Raw genomic sequence first — 18,872 nt, forward strand, 5'->3', positions numbered from 1 at the left:
TGATCTCCTGGTGTGCCTGTTTGCTCAAAGCGCAGTATTGGGGTGGGAGTTACCTGATTCTCCAGGTGTTGTGTGTCTCAGTTCCCCTGGCTAGGAAAAGGGATTCCCTTCCCCCTTGCACTTCCCAGGTGAGGCAATGCCTCGCCCTGCTTCAGCTCTCGCTGGTCGGGCTGCAGAAGCTGACCAGTACTGATCGTCCGGCACTCCCCAGTGAGATGAACCCAGTACCTCAGTTGAAAATGCAGAAATCACCAGTCTTCTGTGTCGCTCGCGCTGTGAGTTGGAGACTGGAGCTGTTCCTATTCAGCCATCTTGCTCCGCCCTCCGGTATTTTTTTTAACCTAGAATAAAATTAGTGCCTATTTAAAGAAAAAGAAGAAAATCTGGGATTGAATGCAAAGCGTAGGCATGTTGTGGATGGTCTGTGTAAGTCATATGCAGTTTTTTTCCTCCGTATGTCTATCTTTGTGTACATACAGAAAAAAATAGAAAGTTGAAAAAGGTTAGATAATAAAATATTCTTTGAAATATGATAGAGAAGTGGAGAAATTTGGCTAATTAACACCTTCATGGGTAAAATTAAAAATATTGTAAAGAATATATTGGCAGTTTGGTATTTTATTTTAAATGTGTTAAGAATACAGCCAGATTTAGTGTGGAGTCAAATTTCACATAAAAGTTTGCATTGCTTTGTTTCACACTTTATTTGCTCTTCTGCATAGGTAGTCCTAGCACTGAAGTACTTACAGGTCATGTGCCTACAGAAAATTTTTTAATTGCACAAGATATGTAGTAATGTTGGTGAACTTAAAGATACTTCACTGTGTATCAGAAATAAAATGTTCATCATGTGCTTTTTTAAGGGTCTGGATGATACTTTAGTCTCCAAGTTTAATTGAGTAGGAGAAAAAGTTGGGGATTGGTTTTCTGATTATTTGTTTTTGCTTCTAATTTTCATTTGTTTTCTGTTTTTTCTCCTTTGAGTTTTGCTTATGTATGCATATATATGAAAACCTCTATGTTTTTAGTTTGGAAGGCTTTTATTTGGTTCTGTGAATAGTGAGTTTGTTTCCTGTGCATTTCTAACAAGTCATCATTTATTCTATTTATCTGGAATTCCTAGGCCACATTTGTTAAGGCTGCAGGAATTGAAGGAGAACACCATCCATGTAGAATTTGGTTGGTTTTGCTTGATCTGGAGCACAATGAGAGCTGTAAGTTTCCAGGCACATAATTACATAAAAGACTTTTTAAATAAGTTCTGAGTATAAGCAGTACACTATTTAATATTTGAAAATGTAGATGAGAGTAAAAATGTTTAAATGGTCTTTATTTACAAGGTAATTCCATGCAGTCAATAATTTGAGTTGGTTTCAGATCTTTTCCTTTAATGAGGAAAAACTATGTTATGGGTACAAAGTTTTAATGTTCAGGAAACATTAGCCTTGTCCTTAAGGAAATTATATTGATCGGGATTGCTCTCAAACTACTTTATTTGTGTTTACCATTATTAACATTAAGTGATATTCACTTGGATTAAGTAGTAATAATTTTCTCAAAAAATGTGAGACTTTCTAGTGATTTTTGATCACAAGCCATATGTCACTGAGGGGCCTGCATGTGTGTTCTTGAAAACAAAATATGCACAAGAGTTGCACTGGTTTGAAGATTTTGGTGGTGAAAGTTACCTAATCCATTGTCAATTCTGTACCTAGAAACAAATCTTGGTACTGTGTGATAATGTTTTTTTAAATAGCATTAAAAAAAGTATTCTGTGCTTGTTCTTACTTTATCCTTGTTTTGTTGTATAATATTTAAGTGAAAGATTATTTATCCTCATATTTAAATCCCAAAACTGATATTTGCATTTACCATTTTTTAGTGATGGACAGAAAAGTTAGTTGTCTTACTTTGATAAGTGTAGCATAGGGCCTATCATTTTTTTTTATGCTTTAGGACACAGTTCTGTTTATATTTATATAAATATAACCCAAAGGGAGCTAAATGCTACCTCAGATTTGGCAATGCTTTCTGCATCATTTTAACATATCTAATAAGTCTAGAAAGCTTAATATGTCTCTCTTTAACTTCAGGATAGCAAATAGACGTATGCAGTGGGTAACCAACCTACTTAAATACAGTGGTTTCAAGTGCTGCAGGCAGTAGCTCCTAGATGCTAAACTGTAGTGTTTAAACTTGTAATATGTTAGCGAGAACGCTAGGATTTTCTGTAACATAAATACCCTATTAACTAATGCTTGTGTTAAATTACAAGGCTTTAACTCTTGGGTCTGAAGAAGGAACCAACCCTGCTAAATTTTGAACATTGACCCCAGTTGAAGCCTCATCTTCATTCTCATGAAGAGGTGACAATCAAAATGAAGTACTTTCATAAGACACAAGGTGAGAAATTGAAACTATCCAACCCTTCTAGGTCCAAGGACTGTCGTGGAAGAGGCAGGCAAGTGAGATTGTAAGGGCCAATTTTCAGTCATAAGATTAGTTCAGAGTTTTTCTGTAAGTTAAATCTTAATATCAAAAGCACACTAATGCAAGGCCAGTAATCCAGGTCCCTGTGTTGGAATAACAGGGTTTTCTTGAGCCTTGAGTTGCTCTTTAATAGAAAATTGGAAATGCTTATTAAAAGTTTGTGGAAATCTTACTTTATGGTAAAACTGATTAAAATTAGATAGATTTATTTCTAAGGTGTTATTAGCCTTAGCTTTAATAATACACTATACAGAGGTAAACTTTGGTGTTCTATTTTGAATAAGACATTTGTGTAATATTAATGAGATAAAATATTTTTGTTTACTCCCTGAGGAGACTGCAGGGATAAAATGGAGTTGGGGGTAATCAGATTTAGTTGGGCTCATGCTGTCTTTGTTAGGTCTTATTATTTGGGAAACTGAGTCTCCTTTCTATCAAAAGGTAAACACTTTTGTTTTATAACTTTTGCTTAATGCATGATTATCTCATAGTGATGTATGATCCCATTTTGTGATATCAAGTGTCTTAAAACATTGATATTTGGCAAGTTTTCCAAGAGAAAAATTTCAAGTTATAATTCAATCTTTTTGACCTCAAACTAACCTTTTTGGAGATTAGGCTTCCTGAAGTCAAAGAGAGACATATTAAGCTTTCTAGACTTATTAGATATGTTAAAATGATGCAGAAAGGATTGCCAAATCTGAGGTAGCATTTATCTTCCTTTGGGTTATATTTATATAAATGTGGTGTTAATATGTGTTCCAGGATTGTATGAGATTCCTAAAATTCTGATGTCTTCATACATGTTGTCAGTAATAGATATGATTATTGTTGTATGCCACAGAAATAACCAAATTTCCTGGTCAATTATGTCTTTAACTATGGTTATCTTAATATGTTTGTCATCCACATTTTTTTTTTGCTTTGATCCTTCTCAAGAAGTGACTTATAATCAGCTAAAGGCCAGAACTTGCTTCTATCGAGGAGTTCATGAAAATGCCTCTTGAATGCAGGTTTCTGGTAAGTGGAAATGTTGCTATTGGATTGGGAAGAAAACTTTCAGGGCAGTAATTGAAAGTCTGATGTTTTCAAAAGATTGCTAACCCAATATGAAACTATGAAGCAGAGCAAGAGTTGATTGCATGGACTGAACTAATGGAGGACTGAAATTATTTTCCTGTTTCTTTGTTTTTGTTGTTTGAGATATTGCTGATTCTTTCTGTTTAGAGTTTCTGAATCTGGATTTTTTTTTTTTTTTCCTTTGGCGCTATTTATAGCCTTTAAGTATACTGTAAGTATATTGAGTATACTTTCATAAACAGAATTTGAGGCATATTTCTATCTCTGCCTAATTTCCCCAGAATTTGTAAACTATTGTTAATATCCTTAAATCATGGAAATGTATTTTGTTTGCATACAGTTAATAACAATGTGTTTTCTCTTATAATGGGACACAGTTGGAACAACTGGTTATTTTCTCAGGGCTTTGACTGAAATGGCCTTGTGAGAGGTTCCAGCAAAGCCAATTTAGGAGCGCCTATGTGGACAATGATTTTTGCTGCACTTTGTGTGGGTAATCAGGCCAACTACAAGGGACTGAAGCTTATTTTGCAGGTAGGTTGGTCCTGCTGTCTTTGGTGAAAGTGGGGGATGGGAGAGAGAAATTTTTTTTTTTTTTTTTTTTGAGACGGAGTCTTGCTCTGTCGCCCAGGCTGGAGTGCAGTGGCCGGATCTCAGCTCACTGCAACCTCTGCCTCCCGGGTTTACGCCATTCTCCTGCCTCGGCCTCCCGAGTAGCTGGGACTACAGGCGCCCGCCACCTCGCCCGGCTAGTTTTTTTGTATTTTTTAGTAGAGACGGGGTTTCACCGTGTTCGCCAGGATGGTCTCGGTCTCCTGACCTCGTGATCCGCCCGCCTCGGCCTCCCAAAGTGCTGGGATTACAGGCTTGAGCCACCGCGCCCGGCCAAGGGAGAGAGAAATATTTAAAAAAAAAACTCCATATGAGATTAACTCTATATTAGATTCCTGTATATAATTAATTACCTAATTATAAAACACTTTTTGTATGTGAAACACAAATCCATTTTCAGATATTTACAAATATTTTCTTGCAGTCTGAGATTTGCATTTCCATTCTCTCAATGGTAGTTTAAAAGAGCAGAAGCTACTAATTTTTGTGAAATCCGGTTCATTAATTTAAAAAATATGTCTGGTATTTGATCTTCTACATAGCATTTCCTAAAAGTTTTATAATTTTAGGTCATGCATTTAGGCTTCTGATGTATCTTAATTTCATTTTTATAGGATGTAAGGTATAAAGTATATATTTTTTAATATGGTTACCTAATTGTTTCAAAACTATTTGTTCTATAACAAGTTGCCATAGTAGGTTGCTGAAAATCACATATACAATTGCTTATCTCTTTATTTATGTGTGCCCGCAATAATTTCTCTCTGTATTTTTACATTTTTATGGAGGTTTTATATATATGTGTGTGTGTATATATATGTATACATATATATACACAGAATTGTATTTCTAAATATTTTATATTTTCAGCTGTCTTAAATGGTATTTCTGTTTTATTTATAGTAGTATGCCAATAGTATAAAAGAAATACAAGTGTTTGTGTAGTGAACTTGTATCCTGTGAACTTCTGAAACTCATGTCTTATTAGTTCTAGTGACTTTTAGTAGATTACATAAGATTTTCTACATAGAAACATCATGCTATCTATAAAGTTTGTCTCTTTTCAATACCAGAGATTTTTATTGCCTTTCACTTGCCTTAATGCATTTTTTAAAACTGTCAGTAGAATTTTGAATAGATGTGACTACCTTGCATTTTTTCCTGACATTAGAGATAAACATTTAGTCATTAATCATTCAGTGTGATGAAAGCTGTCAGTTTTGATAAATGTCTCTTATCCAGTTGAGGAAGTTCCCCTCTTTTTTTAGTCTTCTGAAATATTATCAGTGATTGATAATGGATTGTGTCAAATGCTTTTTATGCATTTATTAAGAAGATCATATATTTTTATTTTGCTTGATAATATGTTCACATACACTGGTTGGATTTCAAATGCATAAATTGCCTCTGTAGTTATAAGATAAACACTACCTGGTTATGATACATCATCATGTTATGCAGTCATTGAATCAATTTGCATACATTTTGTTAATAATTTTTACAACTTAGTTTATGAAGAAATTTTGATATTTTATTTCATTTTTATATAATTTCCTTCTCTGGTTTTGTTATATTGTAGAGTTGGCAACAGAGAATGAGTCTGACTCTTTCAGAGACAGAATTGAAAGATAAATAACAAGCAGATGGCAACAACCCACTGCAGTAAACTAAGGAGTATTACCTAGATCAATCAATATTGACAGAAAAATAGGTAATTGAAGGACAGAATTATAAGGTGTTGATTTATAGGTGAAAGATTCAAGAATTGTATTCCACCAAAATTTTCCTTTTTTATCAAATTTCTACATAATTTCACTGGTGACATGAAGAACATCTTTGTCCCTACAAATTCAAGAATCTCATTTCATTATTTTACTTCGGCCCACAATCTTGTCTTACTCTCAATAAGAAAAAAACTATTGAAAGTCAATATGGAAATTAGGTAAAGGAACCACTGAGCGTAAGTTTCAGAGGCCCTAATCATGGCTGAAGTCAGGTCCGAGTGGCCCTTTACCCAGTGTCAATTTTGGATTCCCTGAGTGACATACAGGCTGAAGGATAGCCTGAAATACTTTATGAACTTTAGAATTTCATTTAGAATTTCATTTCATTTAGAATTTACATTTCAGTCACTCCTTACAAACATTCTCACAACTCAGTCCCGAATTTGTTTTGTCCTAACTCCATAAATGACTGGATTTAAACAAGGAGGAACTACCACATACAGATTAGCCACGAGGATGTGAATGTACTGAGGAACATTTCTACCAAACCGGTGAGTCATAAAGGAGAAAAATGCTGGTGTATAAAAGGCTAAGATGTCACAGACGTGTGAACCACATGTGCTAAGTGCTGTGAGCCTGGCATCCCTGGAAGGAAGGCAGAAAACAACTTTTAGGATCTGAACATATGAGAGGGCAATGAGGATTAAGTCAAAGATCAGGGTAGCAATGGTAAATAAACTATAGATCATATTGACCCTTATGCTGGCACAGGCAGGACGAGCGATTCCCATATGTTCACAGTACGTATGAGGGATAACGTAGTGTCCACAAAAGGGCAATCGTTCAAGAAAAGGACAGAAGGGAATGGCAAGAAGCACTGGCTTTCCCACTACAAAAGAGGCCATGATGGCTACCACTTTGTTGGTGAGGATAGTGGTATATCTCAGTGGGTAACAGATGGCAACAAAGCAGTCAATTGCCATGGCCAGGAGTACACCAGATTCCATACCAGTGTGGGTGTGAATAAAGAACATTTGGATGAGGCAGCCTTCAAAGCTTATTTCCCTAAGGTTGAGCCAGAAGATGGCAAGCATCTTGGGGATGATGGAAGTTAAAAGACCCAGGTCAAAAAAAGAGAGAAGAGCAAGAAAGTAGAACATGGATTGATGAAGACTCTGTTCAGTCTTGATCACACACAGGATTGTGAAATTCCCCACAAGTGTGATCAGATAAACAACAAAGAAAGGGAAGGCAATCCAAATATGGAAAGCTTCCAGACCTGGGACACCCAGGAGAAGGAAGGCAGTGAGATGAGAGGCAGTGCCATTCACAAAGGACATCCTGCTGAGGACTCTCAGAAGATACTTTACTGTCTTCTTCAGTATTTCTGGGGAGACATAAGGGAATAGATAGTGGTTAAATATGACTATTTATAATTATAATTTATAATACTATTTATAACAACATGCTAATTAAACTCTTGAAAACATAATAGAAGGGAATTAGGGTGAAATGTAACTATCAGCGACGTTGAAATTACTGACTATCCCATTTAGTATTTCATGGAGTTTGTGGAAGTCAGAAGCAGTTTTCTTCTAGTGGTCATATGATGTAGTGATTCATGATCATCCGTAGCTTATTTTTCTGTAAAATGCTCATTTATTTAAATTAGTTTCAATCAAAGACATGTACAGTAACAAGAACTTTTATGATATCTCTAAATCACCTTAGGTACTGAGTTGAGCAGATATTTAACACTCCCCCAAATGTTAAAAAAAAAATGAAAGATTGCAATGAGAAGAAATTATAATGGTCAAGAAGATATCCACTCAAAAGGCCCATCCGCCTTTCATAGTCTCTGCTCAGTCGGTATGACATCTCTCTGTAGTTTCTTTACTAAGACTGTGTTTATACATAGTTTTTAATGAGATTATTTTGATTTGGTTGATGACTTGATTATCAGTATTTTTCTACTTTTACAGTTGAAAAGTCGTGATCAATGCATAAACAAATAATGCAAAAATATGTGATCCCTTTTAATACAGGTAGAAGCACTTAATTTATGTTTAGAGGTAGAAGTATTTAATACAGGTAGGAGTATTTAATTTAGCATCCATGTGTGATATTTAGAGGAAAAAAAACCTTAAATAAACTAGGAAAAAATAAGTTTTTCAATTTGATGAAAATAATCTGAAAAACCTATAGTTGATATAATACTGAATGGTGAAACACAAAGTTTTTCATAGAATTGGAAATTAGACAAGAATATCAACTAGCATCAATTATATTTAATAGTTTACTGGAGATTCTAACAAGGTCAATGTGTTAAGGAAAAAAAGATATCAAGATTGGAATGGAAGGTAAACTTTGCTATTCATTATTAACATGAATTTTTAGGTAATAATGAAATCATTTAGAACCAAGCATTTAGCTTATCAATTATGCAAATATAAGAATCAATTCTTTTTATTTACTATCAGCAAACAATTATAATTTTGAATTAAAGTTTTGCAAAACTTCACAAAATCACTTACAACAGTATCAAAACATGAAATACTTAGCAATAAGCCCTAATATTATAAAACAGGACAGAGGAACTGAAAAGATCCCAAAATTACATATTCATGGTTTGGAAGACTGAAATATGTTGTCAATTTTCTAAAAATTGGTCAATAAATCTAAAACAAGTTCAATATATAACAATAAATTTAGGTTAATTCTAAAATAATTATGGGAATATGCTAAATTCCCCATAAAAAGTGAAACAAAAAGGAGGTCTTGTATTTAAAGACTTTAAACTTATTAAAAAACTGGAGTAATCAAGGTTATGTGGTATTTTCATAATGATGGAAAAATAAATAGAATAGTATAGAAACAGCAGAAATGGAAACACTTTATATGTTCAACTTAATATTTATAAAGAAATCTATATAGTATTTCAGTGAAGATAGATTCAATTCCAGCAATGGTACTAGTGAAACTGAATATACTTCTACTTAAAAAAAAAAAAAAAAAAAAAAAAAACCTTCATTCCAACATCACAATACGTGCAAAATAGTAATTACATTTTTGAGTTATATCTACATTTTTAAATACTTCAAATTAAAATTTTGTTTTGTTCTGTTTTTTGAGACAGCTCTGTTGCCCAGGCTGGAGTCCAGTGGCACGATCACACATGACTTCAGCCTAACGCCTCCAAGCTCAAGTGATTCTCCCACCTCCCTTTCCCCAATAGCTGGGATTACAGGGTCCTGCCACCACACCTGGCTAATTTTTGTACTTTTTTGTAGAGATGAGATTTTGCCATGTTGCCCAGGCTGTTCCAGAATTCCTGAATTCAGCAATCTACATGCCTTGGCCTCCCAAATTGCTCAGATTACAGGTGTAAGCCACTGTGCACAGTCCAAATTCCAGCATTTAAAGAGTAAACAAAGGAGAGTATCTATACAACACAGTGGAAAGTAATGGATTCCTAGTTGGGATGTAAAAACAAGAACCATAAAAATATCTTGTTATATGTTACCAATTTGAAAGATGTGTAATTAATAAAGTGAATATACAATTCACAGACTGGGAGGAAATATTCATCATCTCTATTTTTGAAAAACAATTTTTCCCAAGAATATGTAAGTATGCTTACAACTAAAATGTAAAAAAAAAGAACAATCTATGCAAAAAGAAGAAAAGAAACCTAAAATAATACTTGGTAAAGAAAAATACACAAATGACATTAAAATTATCAAAATCATGATGTTTCATTAATTGTGCCTAACATGTATAATGACATAATATCACACATTCGAAAGACTTGCTGAAATTAAAAAGGATAACAACATCAAATCCAAATTTTGACAAGGATGTAGAACGATGGATTCTGCTATATTGAATCCATTGAAAAGATCAAGATATTGGAAATAAATCATCATTTTTTATAAATATGTTAATGCACATACCAATCATTACATGTAATAATTGAACTCCATGAAGCTTATTCCTAAACAAATGAAAGCATATGTTCACATGAGACATGTACAAGAATATTCATAGCAACTTTATCCATAATTGTCCCAAAGTGGAAATAACACAAAGATCCATCAATAAATGAATAGAAAAATTAATCTTAGAATGTTTACATAATGAAATGTTATTTGCTGATTCAGGCAAATTGATTACTTATACATGCAACAGCATAGATATTATGCTGAGCCAATAATTGCTTAGTTACCAAAACGATTTATATGAAATCTTAAGAACATACATACATACACACACACACACACACAGAGTATGTGCTGAAAATATCAGGTCAATTGTTGATAGGTGTTGAAAGGGGTCAGGAATTGACTGAGAAGGAACACAAGAGGATGCTGTAACATTATGGAAAGATTCTGTATATTTACAGTGCTATAGGATACATAAGTAAAGATTCTTCTGTATACTCCAAGCTCAAATTCAGAATCTTTATTTGTGCATTTAAACATATGTACATTTTACCTTAAACATAAAATTCAAACTTGGAGAAAGCAATTCAGTCTTTATGTTTGTTGAAATTAGGGGATGACAGTATTATGCTTCTATATTTAGTTTGCGTATGTTTCAGATGCTCCATAATAAAATGGTATGAAATATAAATCTAGTCAAAATATGTGTCATCTTTTGTATTTAGTAAACTAAAATCCTATCACTTACTTTCATAAAATGTTTATTATTGGAGATAGAATATTCTATTTGAATAGAACATTAATTTATTTCAAACAAATAATAAAGAAAGCCAAAAATCTTAACATTTGACTGCTATATTTCACTGCTACACTCAGAGAACTTAAAATAAAATAGAGAACATGGTCTTGTTATTTTCTTATTTAAGATCATCAGCTTTTAAGTAAAATGCTAACCATGATGTATTTTTATGATAGTTTGTAGTGAGTTTATTGATCATTGAAATTATTTCAAATAATGATGAATTCAGTGAGGGGTACACAGACACACACCATGCTAGGATTGTATCCTAGGATGTACCATATTACTTCACCCAAGATTTTTCAAATTTATCATTTACTTTTAACTATCATAGTATTTTTATGCCTTACTAAAACATTTCAAACATATTCTTCTGCACTTTCAACTGAATTTCATATTACTTTATTATTAAAATTTAAACCAATTTCTGGAAGCCAGAGGCCTAATTAATTGGGACTGTACCAGTTGAGATGGCCTTAATAATGTATGTTTTTCTCCAATTCAGGCATGCATACAGCTATTTTTCTGCTTTATTTGCTTTATTTGACTGAACCTGTATGCTAGCAAAAGGTCCATTAAAGAAAATATATTTTGAGCACTGTGCTAAATACTTTATATAAATATTCTTATTGAAATTTTATACCAGCTATGAGTAGATGCAATTATCATACTAATTTTATAGGGAAACAAAGTTAAGGTTAAGAGAGTCTAATAGTGTAAGGTAATTCATAAACATAAATTGTACAGTTAAAATTAGAATATCTGCCTCACCATTACAAACTTCTTTTGGGCAGTAATGCTCTCACGAAGGTAGTATGGAAGTAAGTGGTAATTACAAGTTAAGAAAGAAAAGTGTTCTGTTCAAAATTGCACAACTCTTTAAAGTCACTAGGTGGAGGACAATAAGAAAAATACATTTTCATAATTTATGTAATGTTCAACAGTCAGAATTTAAAAATATATGTTTGTGTGTATGCACTATAAGAATAAAATGGAAAGAGTAGACAGTATAGCTCATAAATCTCCTGGGCTAGAATTGCTGGAAATTTGGGGATGCACCCAAGGCCAGAAAAAAGGTGATATTGGATGAAGTAGAAAAAACCTTGAGAATTCAAGTGAATCTTGGCAATTACAGCAATGAAAATGTGGGGAAAAGAAAGAGATCAGCCTGTTATTGTGTCTATATAGAAAGAAGTAGACATAAGAGACTCCATTTTGTTCTGTATTTGAGATGCTGTTAATCTGTGACCCTACCCCCAACCTTGTCCTTGCAAGAGACATGTGCTGTGGTAACTCAAGGTTTAATGGATTTTGGGTGTGCAGGGTGTGTCTTTGTTCCTAGAAAAGCTAGGTATTGTCCAAGGTTTATCCCCATGTGATAGGATGAAACAATGCCGCTAAAAGGTTTATCTCAAGGCACAGGATTTTCCTTTAAACTTATTCATGTCGCAGAGATCCTTGTTCTTATGTCTTACTGCTGATTTCCTCCCTAAAAACGATCCTATTGTCCTGCCACTCCCTTATCTTTAAGATGGTAAAGATAATTATCTATAAATACTAAGGGAACTCAGAGACCGGTGCCGGCATGGGTTCTCTGTAAGCTGAGCGCCGGTCCCCTGAGACCCCGCTTTTCTTTCTCTATACTTTGTCTCTGTGTCTTATTTCTTTTCTCAAGTCTCTCGTTCCACCTAACGAGAAACACCCACAGGTGTGGAGGGGCAGGCCACCCCTTCAGAAAATATGTTGACTTTTTAGGAAGCACACAAAAGAAAGGCAAGTACATTTCAGGGAGGTATTTTTGGCTAGAAAAAGCTCTTAGAATTAAAATGTGGGAAGTACAATTTGACATAATCTAAGACCATTTCTAAACTTCATTCTCTTTCTTTTTCTTTCTTTCTTTCTTTCCTTTTTTTTTGTGACGGAGTTCACTCTAGTCACCCAAGCTGGAGTGCAATAGCACGATCTTGGCTCACTACAACCTCCACCTCCCAGATCAAATGATCTCCTGCCTCAGCCTCCCGAGTAGGTAGGATTACAGGCACCCTCCACCATGCCCGACTAATTTTTGTATTTTTCATATATACGGGGTTTCACCATGTGCAAGGCTGGACACAGTCATGCATGCCTCAATTTCAGCACTTTGGGAAGCTAAGGCGGGCAGATTGCCTGAGCTCAGAAGTTGCAGACCAGCCTGGGCACATGACAAAACCCCACTCGAGCCACTGAACTCTAGCCTGGGCGACAGAGTGACACTCCATCTCAAAAAAATAAAATTAAATAAACAAGACAAAAAATAGCCAGGCGTGCTGGTGCGTGCCTGTGGTCCCAGCTACTCTGGAGGCTGAGATCAGAGGCAGAGGTTGCAGTGGGCTGAGGTCATGCCACTGCACTCTAACCTGGGTTGAAGAGTAAGGTTCTGTCTCAAGAAGAAAGAAAGTGGAAGGAAGGAAGGAAGGAAGGAAGGAAGGAAGGAAGGAAGGAAGGAAGGAAGGAAGGAAGGAAGGAAGGAAGGAAGGGGAAGAGAAAGAAAGAGAAAAAGAAATTTCAGTGACTTAAAGTTTTTTAAAAGGTGACATAAATGATACAAATGTTGAATCTTTTAGAATTTTGAGGCCAAAACTTGACCAAAGCTTCTCTCTTAACATCCAGAGGGCAAGTCATTCCTCTCCTTTATATTTGTGGTTCTGCCATCATTAGGGGACAATTACCTGTTTTAATATTTCCATGATAATGACTCTAATTCTGAGATTACAAAGTTTTGGCATATATAGCAGCAATAACATCCTATATCTACTATTTAAAACAGACACTAATAATAAATTATTCTATTATATTAATTGAGCATCAGGAGATTCAGAGCCATACCTTCTCAATACTCTGGCTATTCACCATCCATTGATAGATGTTAGCCTTGCAAATGAACCTGTTTTTTATCCCTTTTCTCAAAAGTTGTCAGAGTGTGGATTTATTTGAAGTCTACAATTTACAGGACTTCAGATCTGACTAGCAGATAGGTCCACTTACTACACAGTTGCTGACAGGTGCACACTCTATGTCAGATTCACCCGTGGACTCTTTCTCTCCATATCAGAACCCATCTGTCCACTGTGACTGACTAAGAATCAGTTAGATATTCAAGGCTATTCCCTTTGAATCAGGGATGCATGTGTTGATGGCTTAATTCTCTCACTTCCTTAAGATTTTAGACAAGTCATTCCCTGAGCCTTATTTTATTTTTCTGTAGAGGTTGAGATATTCAGAGCATCACCCTTATATGGCTCTACTTGTTCATGACTTGGTGCTCCCTTTCTCTGGTGGTAGCTGACATAAAGGGAGCCTGGCACTCTCATCTGTCATGTATCTGTAAGTGACAATACCTGATGTGTCTTCCAGGAACTCTCCTCAATGTCCACTGTGTTGGGCTGCCCTACTCCTCTTAGCCTTTTTTTTAGGGAAGCCCACAAATATAAAATATGTCTTGGAATCGCTTCTCAAGGACACTGCCTCTTCTTGCAGTGCCCGGCTGGGCTTCCTGCCAAGTATCCCTCAAGAGGAACACGTTATGAAAAGGAGTTGGCTCCCCTGAGAAGAACATCCTGTCTCAGTCTCTTTAGAGACTGGGAGTGTCTCAGCGTTCAAGTCAAGCCTTCTGAAATCTCTTAGTTCAAACTTGCATCTAGAGAGTTGGAAATGCCTTTTATATTTTGTTTCATTGACACATCATTGTTTTATGTGTTTCAACTTCGTTTCCAGATTTTCTATCCTTTAACTTTTTCTAATTATTTTGGTCAAGGTCACTTCAATTTGAAACACATAGTTTTCAATTATGTGCTCCTTATTTTCCATTCATACATCTGAATTAGTAGCTATGGCCATTTCTGTACATACTTCTTTTTTAAAATCACTTAATATCATAATGAATCCTAAATGATATTTGGCTGTCTCTTTTATAGTCTGTTTGTACATTAAATAATAGCAGAGATATTAAGAAATTTGGCCTGGGACTAATTCATTTGAATTTCCATGTTATGTGGTAGTTATGTGGTTTTGTGTAATTTATTTAACTTCTGAATCTCAACTTACTTATTATGAAATCTGAACTATCTACAGAATCAAATGTAATTTCTAGAATGTCACAAGTGGTCAAGAAATGTCAGAAATTATTGTTGGTTGTAATGTTACTTCTTGTTTCATTGTGATTATATGCTGCTTAAATCATATGGAATTGTGAGGTTCTTCTTCCTATTCCTACATTTATCTCTCATCTCCCTCTTCTTCTCCCTCTCCCTCTCCCCTCCTCTCTTTTCTTTTCTTCTCTTTTCTCTTTTTTCTTTTCTTTTCTTGTCTTATCTTGTCTTGGTATTTTCTTTTCTTTTCTTTTCTTTCTTTTCTTTTCTTTTCTTTCTTTTCTTTTCTTTTCTTTTCTTTTCTTTTCTTTTCTTTTCTTTTCTTTTCTTTTCTTTTCTTTTCTTTTCTTTTCCTTTCCTTTCTTCTGAGACAGAGTCTCACTCTGTCACCCAGGCTGGAGTGCAGTGGTACTATCTCAGCTCACTGCAGCCTCTGCCTTCCGGGTTCCAGCGGTTCTCCTGCCTCAGTCTTTCAAGTAGCTGGGCCACTACGCTCAGCTAAATTTTGTATTTTGGCAGAGATGGGGTTTAGCCATGATGGCCAAGCTGATCTCAAATTCCTGACCTCAGGTGATCCACCAGCCTTGGCCTCTCAAAATATTGGGATTAGAGGCATGAGCCACAGTGCCCAGCTCCCTACACATTCTTTTGTAACTTTAAAAATGCCACCTCTCCCAATATAATATTAGTACATAATATTAATGTTATATATGTCCTTTCCCCAATATTTGTCAAAATATTTATCCAGAGACCAATTCTACCAGTGTATGGAAACTTCATATGGTATGCTTACTTTTCCATTTTCAGGTCCATTGAATATTTTGATGAAAACAGTGGTAAAGAAAAATCTGAGGGCACATGTGCTTTTTGTTTGATGAATCTAAAAGTATTTTATATAACAGTGTCCTTTCTATTTGGGGCTATATTTTGTTAGCTTATAGAAATTACTTTCATGATATTATTACACTTCTCTCTCATTGTTCGTTCTCACTTTCAGATTATGTCACTTCAAGGCAATCAATGTTGGTAAGATGTTATTATAAGTGGATCAGAAAAAGCATAAACCAGTGCATGCACTTTGTAGTATTTGCTCAAACCCTAATCTTGCTACTTTGTGTTAATATTGCTCTCTGGGGAAAGAAGAAGTTCAGGTCCTGTTTATGTAGCCACTTGGCCATGTGTAGAACTTCTGTGTGTTCAGAAGGAAGGAATTTAGTGTGGCTGTTCATCTGCCCATTTCCCTCTGTAGACACTGTGCTTCATACCATGTCATCATTGCCTCAGTATACTCATCTATAAAAAGGAGGTGTTAAGACTTTAAATTACTTTTTACTGATGTTATAAGGTTTTAGTGAGTTAATACTTACCAAGTTACAAAAACCGTACCTGGTTTATAATGTGTATTGTATAAATGTTTGTTATTATTAGTAGTAGTCACTTTTTATCAACTTCACATGTATTTTCATGTGAATGCTACTTTATTTATCACATAATTGTTGACATTTATGGTACATTGTAGAAACTATGCTGATATAAAATATTGGTTTATTTTCCTCACTAATATAAGTAAATGACTCTATAAATCTATACATTGAACACCATCTTCCCCAGATATTGTAATAGTGTTGTGACTTTGAGAGTATAGAATAAATTTCACACTTTCCTACTCAATACTCTTAATCACTGTGGTCTAAATTTCAAAATTTATTTCTGAAAGCTCTATTTGTCCCCTCTCTGATCTTCTTAGGTCTGACCCCATTGAGAGCAGGTGGGATTACAACATAAAAATTGGCAAGAAAAATATAGATGAATTGAGGGAAATTTTGGCCAAACCAGTGAGTCATGATGGAGAAAAACGCTGGTGCATAGACCAGCATGACACAGACATGGGAGCCACAGGTACTGAGTGCCTTGAGTCAGGCATCCCTGGAGGGTGGGTGAAAGACAGCACAGAGTATCTGGACATGGGAAAGGACAATGGCTATGATGTCAAACACTAGGATAGTGAAGACACATAAACCATAGATAATGTTGACCTTGATACTGGTACAGGGCAGGAGCTTGATGCTCATATTCTCATAGTAGATGAGGGGGTTGATTTGGTGTCTACAGAAGGGCAGTCTTAGGATGAGTAGAACAAAGGGTATGGCAACGGCTAAGGGTCTCAGAAGGATGACCAGTGCTATAACTGACACTGCCTTGTTTGTCAGCACCAATGTGTAGCAAAGAAGGTTACAGATGGCCACATAGTGATCATAGGCCATGACAACAAGCACAGCTGACTCCACATCAGTTCACAGGTGGATAAAGAACATCTGGATTAGACAGGCCTCAAAAGTGGTTTCTCTCAGCTTGAACTAGAAGATGACAGGCATCTTGGAGATGGTGGATATGGACAGGCCCAGGGCAATAGATGACAGAATAGCCAAGAAGTAGAACATGGGTTCATGCAAATTGTTTTCATTCTAAATCATAAAAATAAGTGCAGTATTTTCTAATAGTGAAGTTAAACATACAACACAAAATGGAAAGCCAATCCACATGTGTCCTGGAATTTCCAAAAGGAAAAAAAAGTGGGGATGAAACTACGTGTCATTAAGAGTGACCGTGCTTCTGAGGCCCTTTTACAGCTGCACATCTCATAGAGAGATACCTCACTTATTAAGAGGCTTCAGATCTTAGGATACAATGTTACTGATTTCTTACCAAATAATACAAAAATATGTTTTCCTTTTTTCTAATAACCAAGCCCATCAAGACATAACTACATGAATTTTATGAAAACTTAACTACATCTTTATTGTTTAATTTCAATAAAGCTAATCTTATATCTTACACTTATTTTCATTCAAATAGACAACATAGTTAAATAAATTTGTATCTATCAAGGACAAATAGAATATCAGGTAAACAGTGAGATATTTGGTGTATAGACAGGCATTATTCATTGTTACTTTTCTTAAGGAAGTTTTATAGAGCTTAGAAATTTAAATAATCATAATACAATATATGGTTTCTTTGGGATTTCAAATGTGTATTTTTCTTCCTATCCCAAGTAACGTCCATCCTGTACTGAATTGCTGTAGCCTGTGGAGGTAATAAAATAATTTTAAAAGTTCCAAACGAAATGCAGAAAACCATTAAAATAAGAGTTATACCTTTTACCAGAGATGACATCATTGCTGTTACAGTAGACAGTTTCAAAGCTGGGAAATACAAATGCATGATGAATTTAATTGATACAGTTGAGATGACCTTACCATTACATTTTACAATTGATAGTTGAAAATTGCAGAGGGGAAAAATATGAAATTATAAGAATTTGGTTCATGGCAACATTAGCAGTAGCTTTTCCAGGCTAACTCTGTTTCTTAATGAATTAATTGGATTTAATCATTTTAGGTGGAGTTAAGTTTTCATTATGAATGTGTGGTAGAGTATTTTAATGCATCGGTAGAAATATTCAAAACAAAAATAACAAAAGACTTACAAGCTTAATTGAAGTAAAATCTAGTATATTTGTAGAATCAGTGTTAATTCTATTTTACATTCTATGCCAAAAAGATCAGACTTTATATTTCTGATTGGCTTAAACGTCTGTTCATGGCTGCTCGTCTTCTACCGTTTCCCAACAGTGGGACTGCTGGATCATATGACAGTTCTCATTTTAGTTCCAGAAGAACTTCCCCAACCTAGTAGGGCAGGCCAACATTCAAATCCAGGAAATCCAGAGAACGCCACAAAGATACTCCTCGAGAAGAGCAACTCCAAGACACATAATTGCCAGATTCACCAAAGTTGAAATGAAGGAAAAAATCTTAAGGGCAGCCAGAGAGAAAGGTCGGGTTACCCACAAAGGGAAGCCCATCAGACTAATCTCTCAACAGAAACTCTACAAGCTAGAAGAGAGTGGGGGCCAATATTCAACATTCTTAAAGAAAAGAATTTTCAACCCAGAATTTCATATCCAGCCAAACTAAGTTTCATCAGTGAAGGAGAAATAAAATCCTTTACAGACAAGCAAATGCTGAAGAGATTTTGTCACCACCAGGCCTGCCTTACAAGAGACCCTGAAGGAAGCACTAAACATGGAAAGGAA

At 35.1% G+C, this 18,872-nt stretch overlaps 1 protein-coding gene and 1 pseudogene across 1 annotated transcript; both read right to left on the minus strand.

The window, feature by feature from the left end:
- Window positions 1-6,337: 6,337 nt before the first annotated feature.
- Window positions 6,338-7,246, minus strand: LOC112607340 (olfactory receptor 52E4-like). The gene has a single exon (XM_025358463.1). It carries the CDS (start codon window positions 7,244-7,246, stop codon window positions 6,338-6,340), a length of 909 nt encoding a protein of 302 aa, XP_025214248.1.
- Window positions 7,247-16,470: 9,224 nt separating this feature from the next.
- LOC112605908 overlaps window positions 16,471-18,872 on the minus strand; it is an 11,435-nt pseudogene continuing 9,033 nt past the window's right edge.

The sequence above is a fragment of the Theropithecus gelada genome, chromosome 14 (assembly GCF_003255815.1).
Source record: "Theropithecus gelada isolate Dixy chromosome 14, Tgel_1.0, whole genome shotgun sequence".
Lineage (NCBI taxonomy): Eukaryota > Metazoa > Chordata > Mammalia > Primates > Cercopithecidae > Theropithecus > Theropithecus gelada.

Coding starts and splice junctions, on each gene's coding strand:
- LOC112607340 (XM_025358463.1), bottom strand. CDS start 7,246: ATGTCCTTTGTGAATGGCACTGCCTCTCATCTCACTGCCTTCCTTCTC.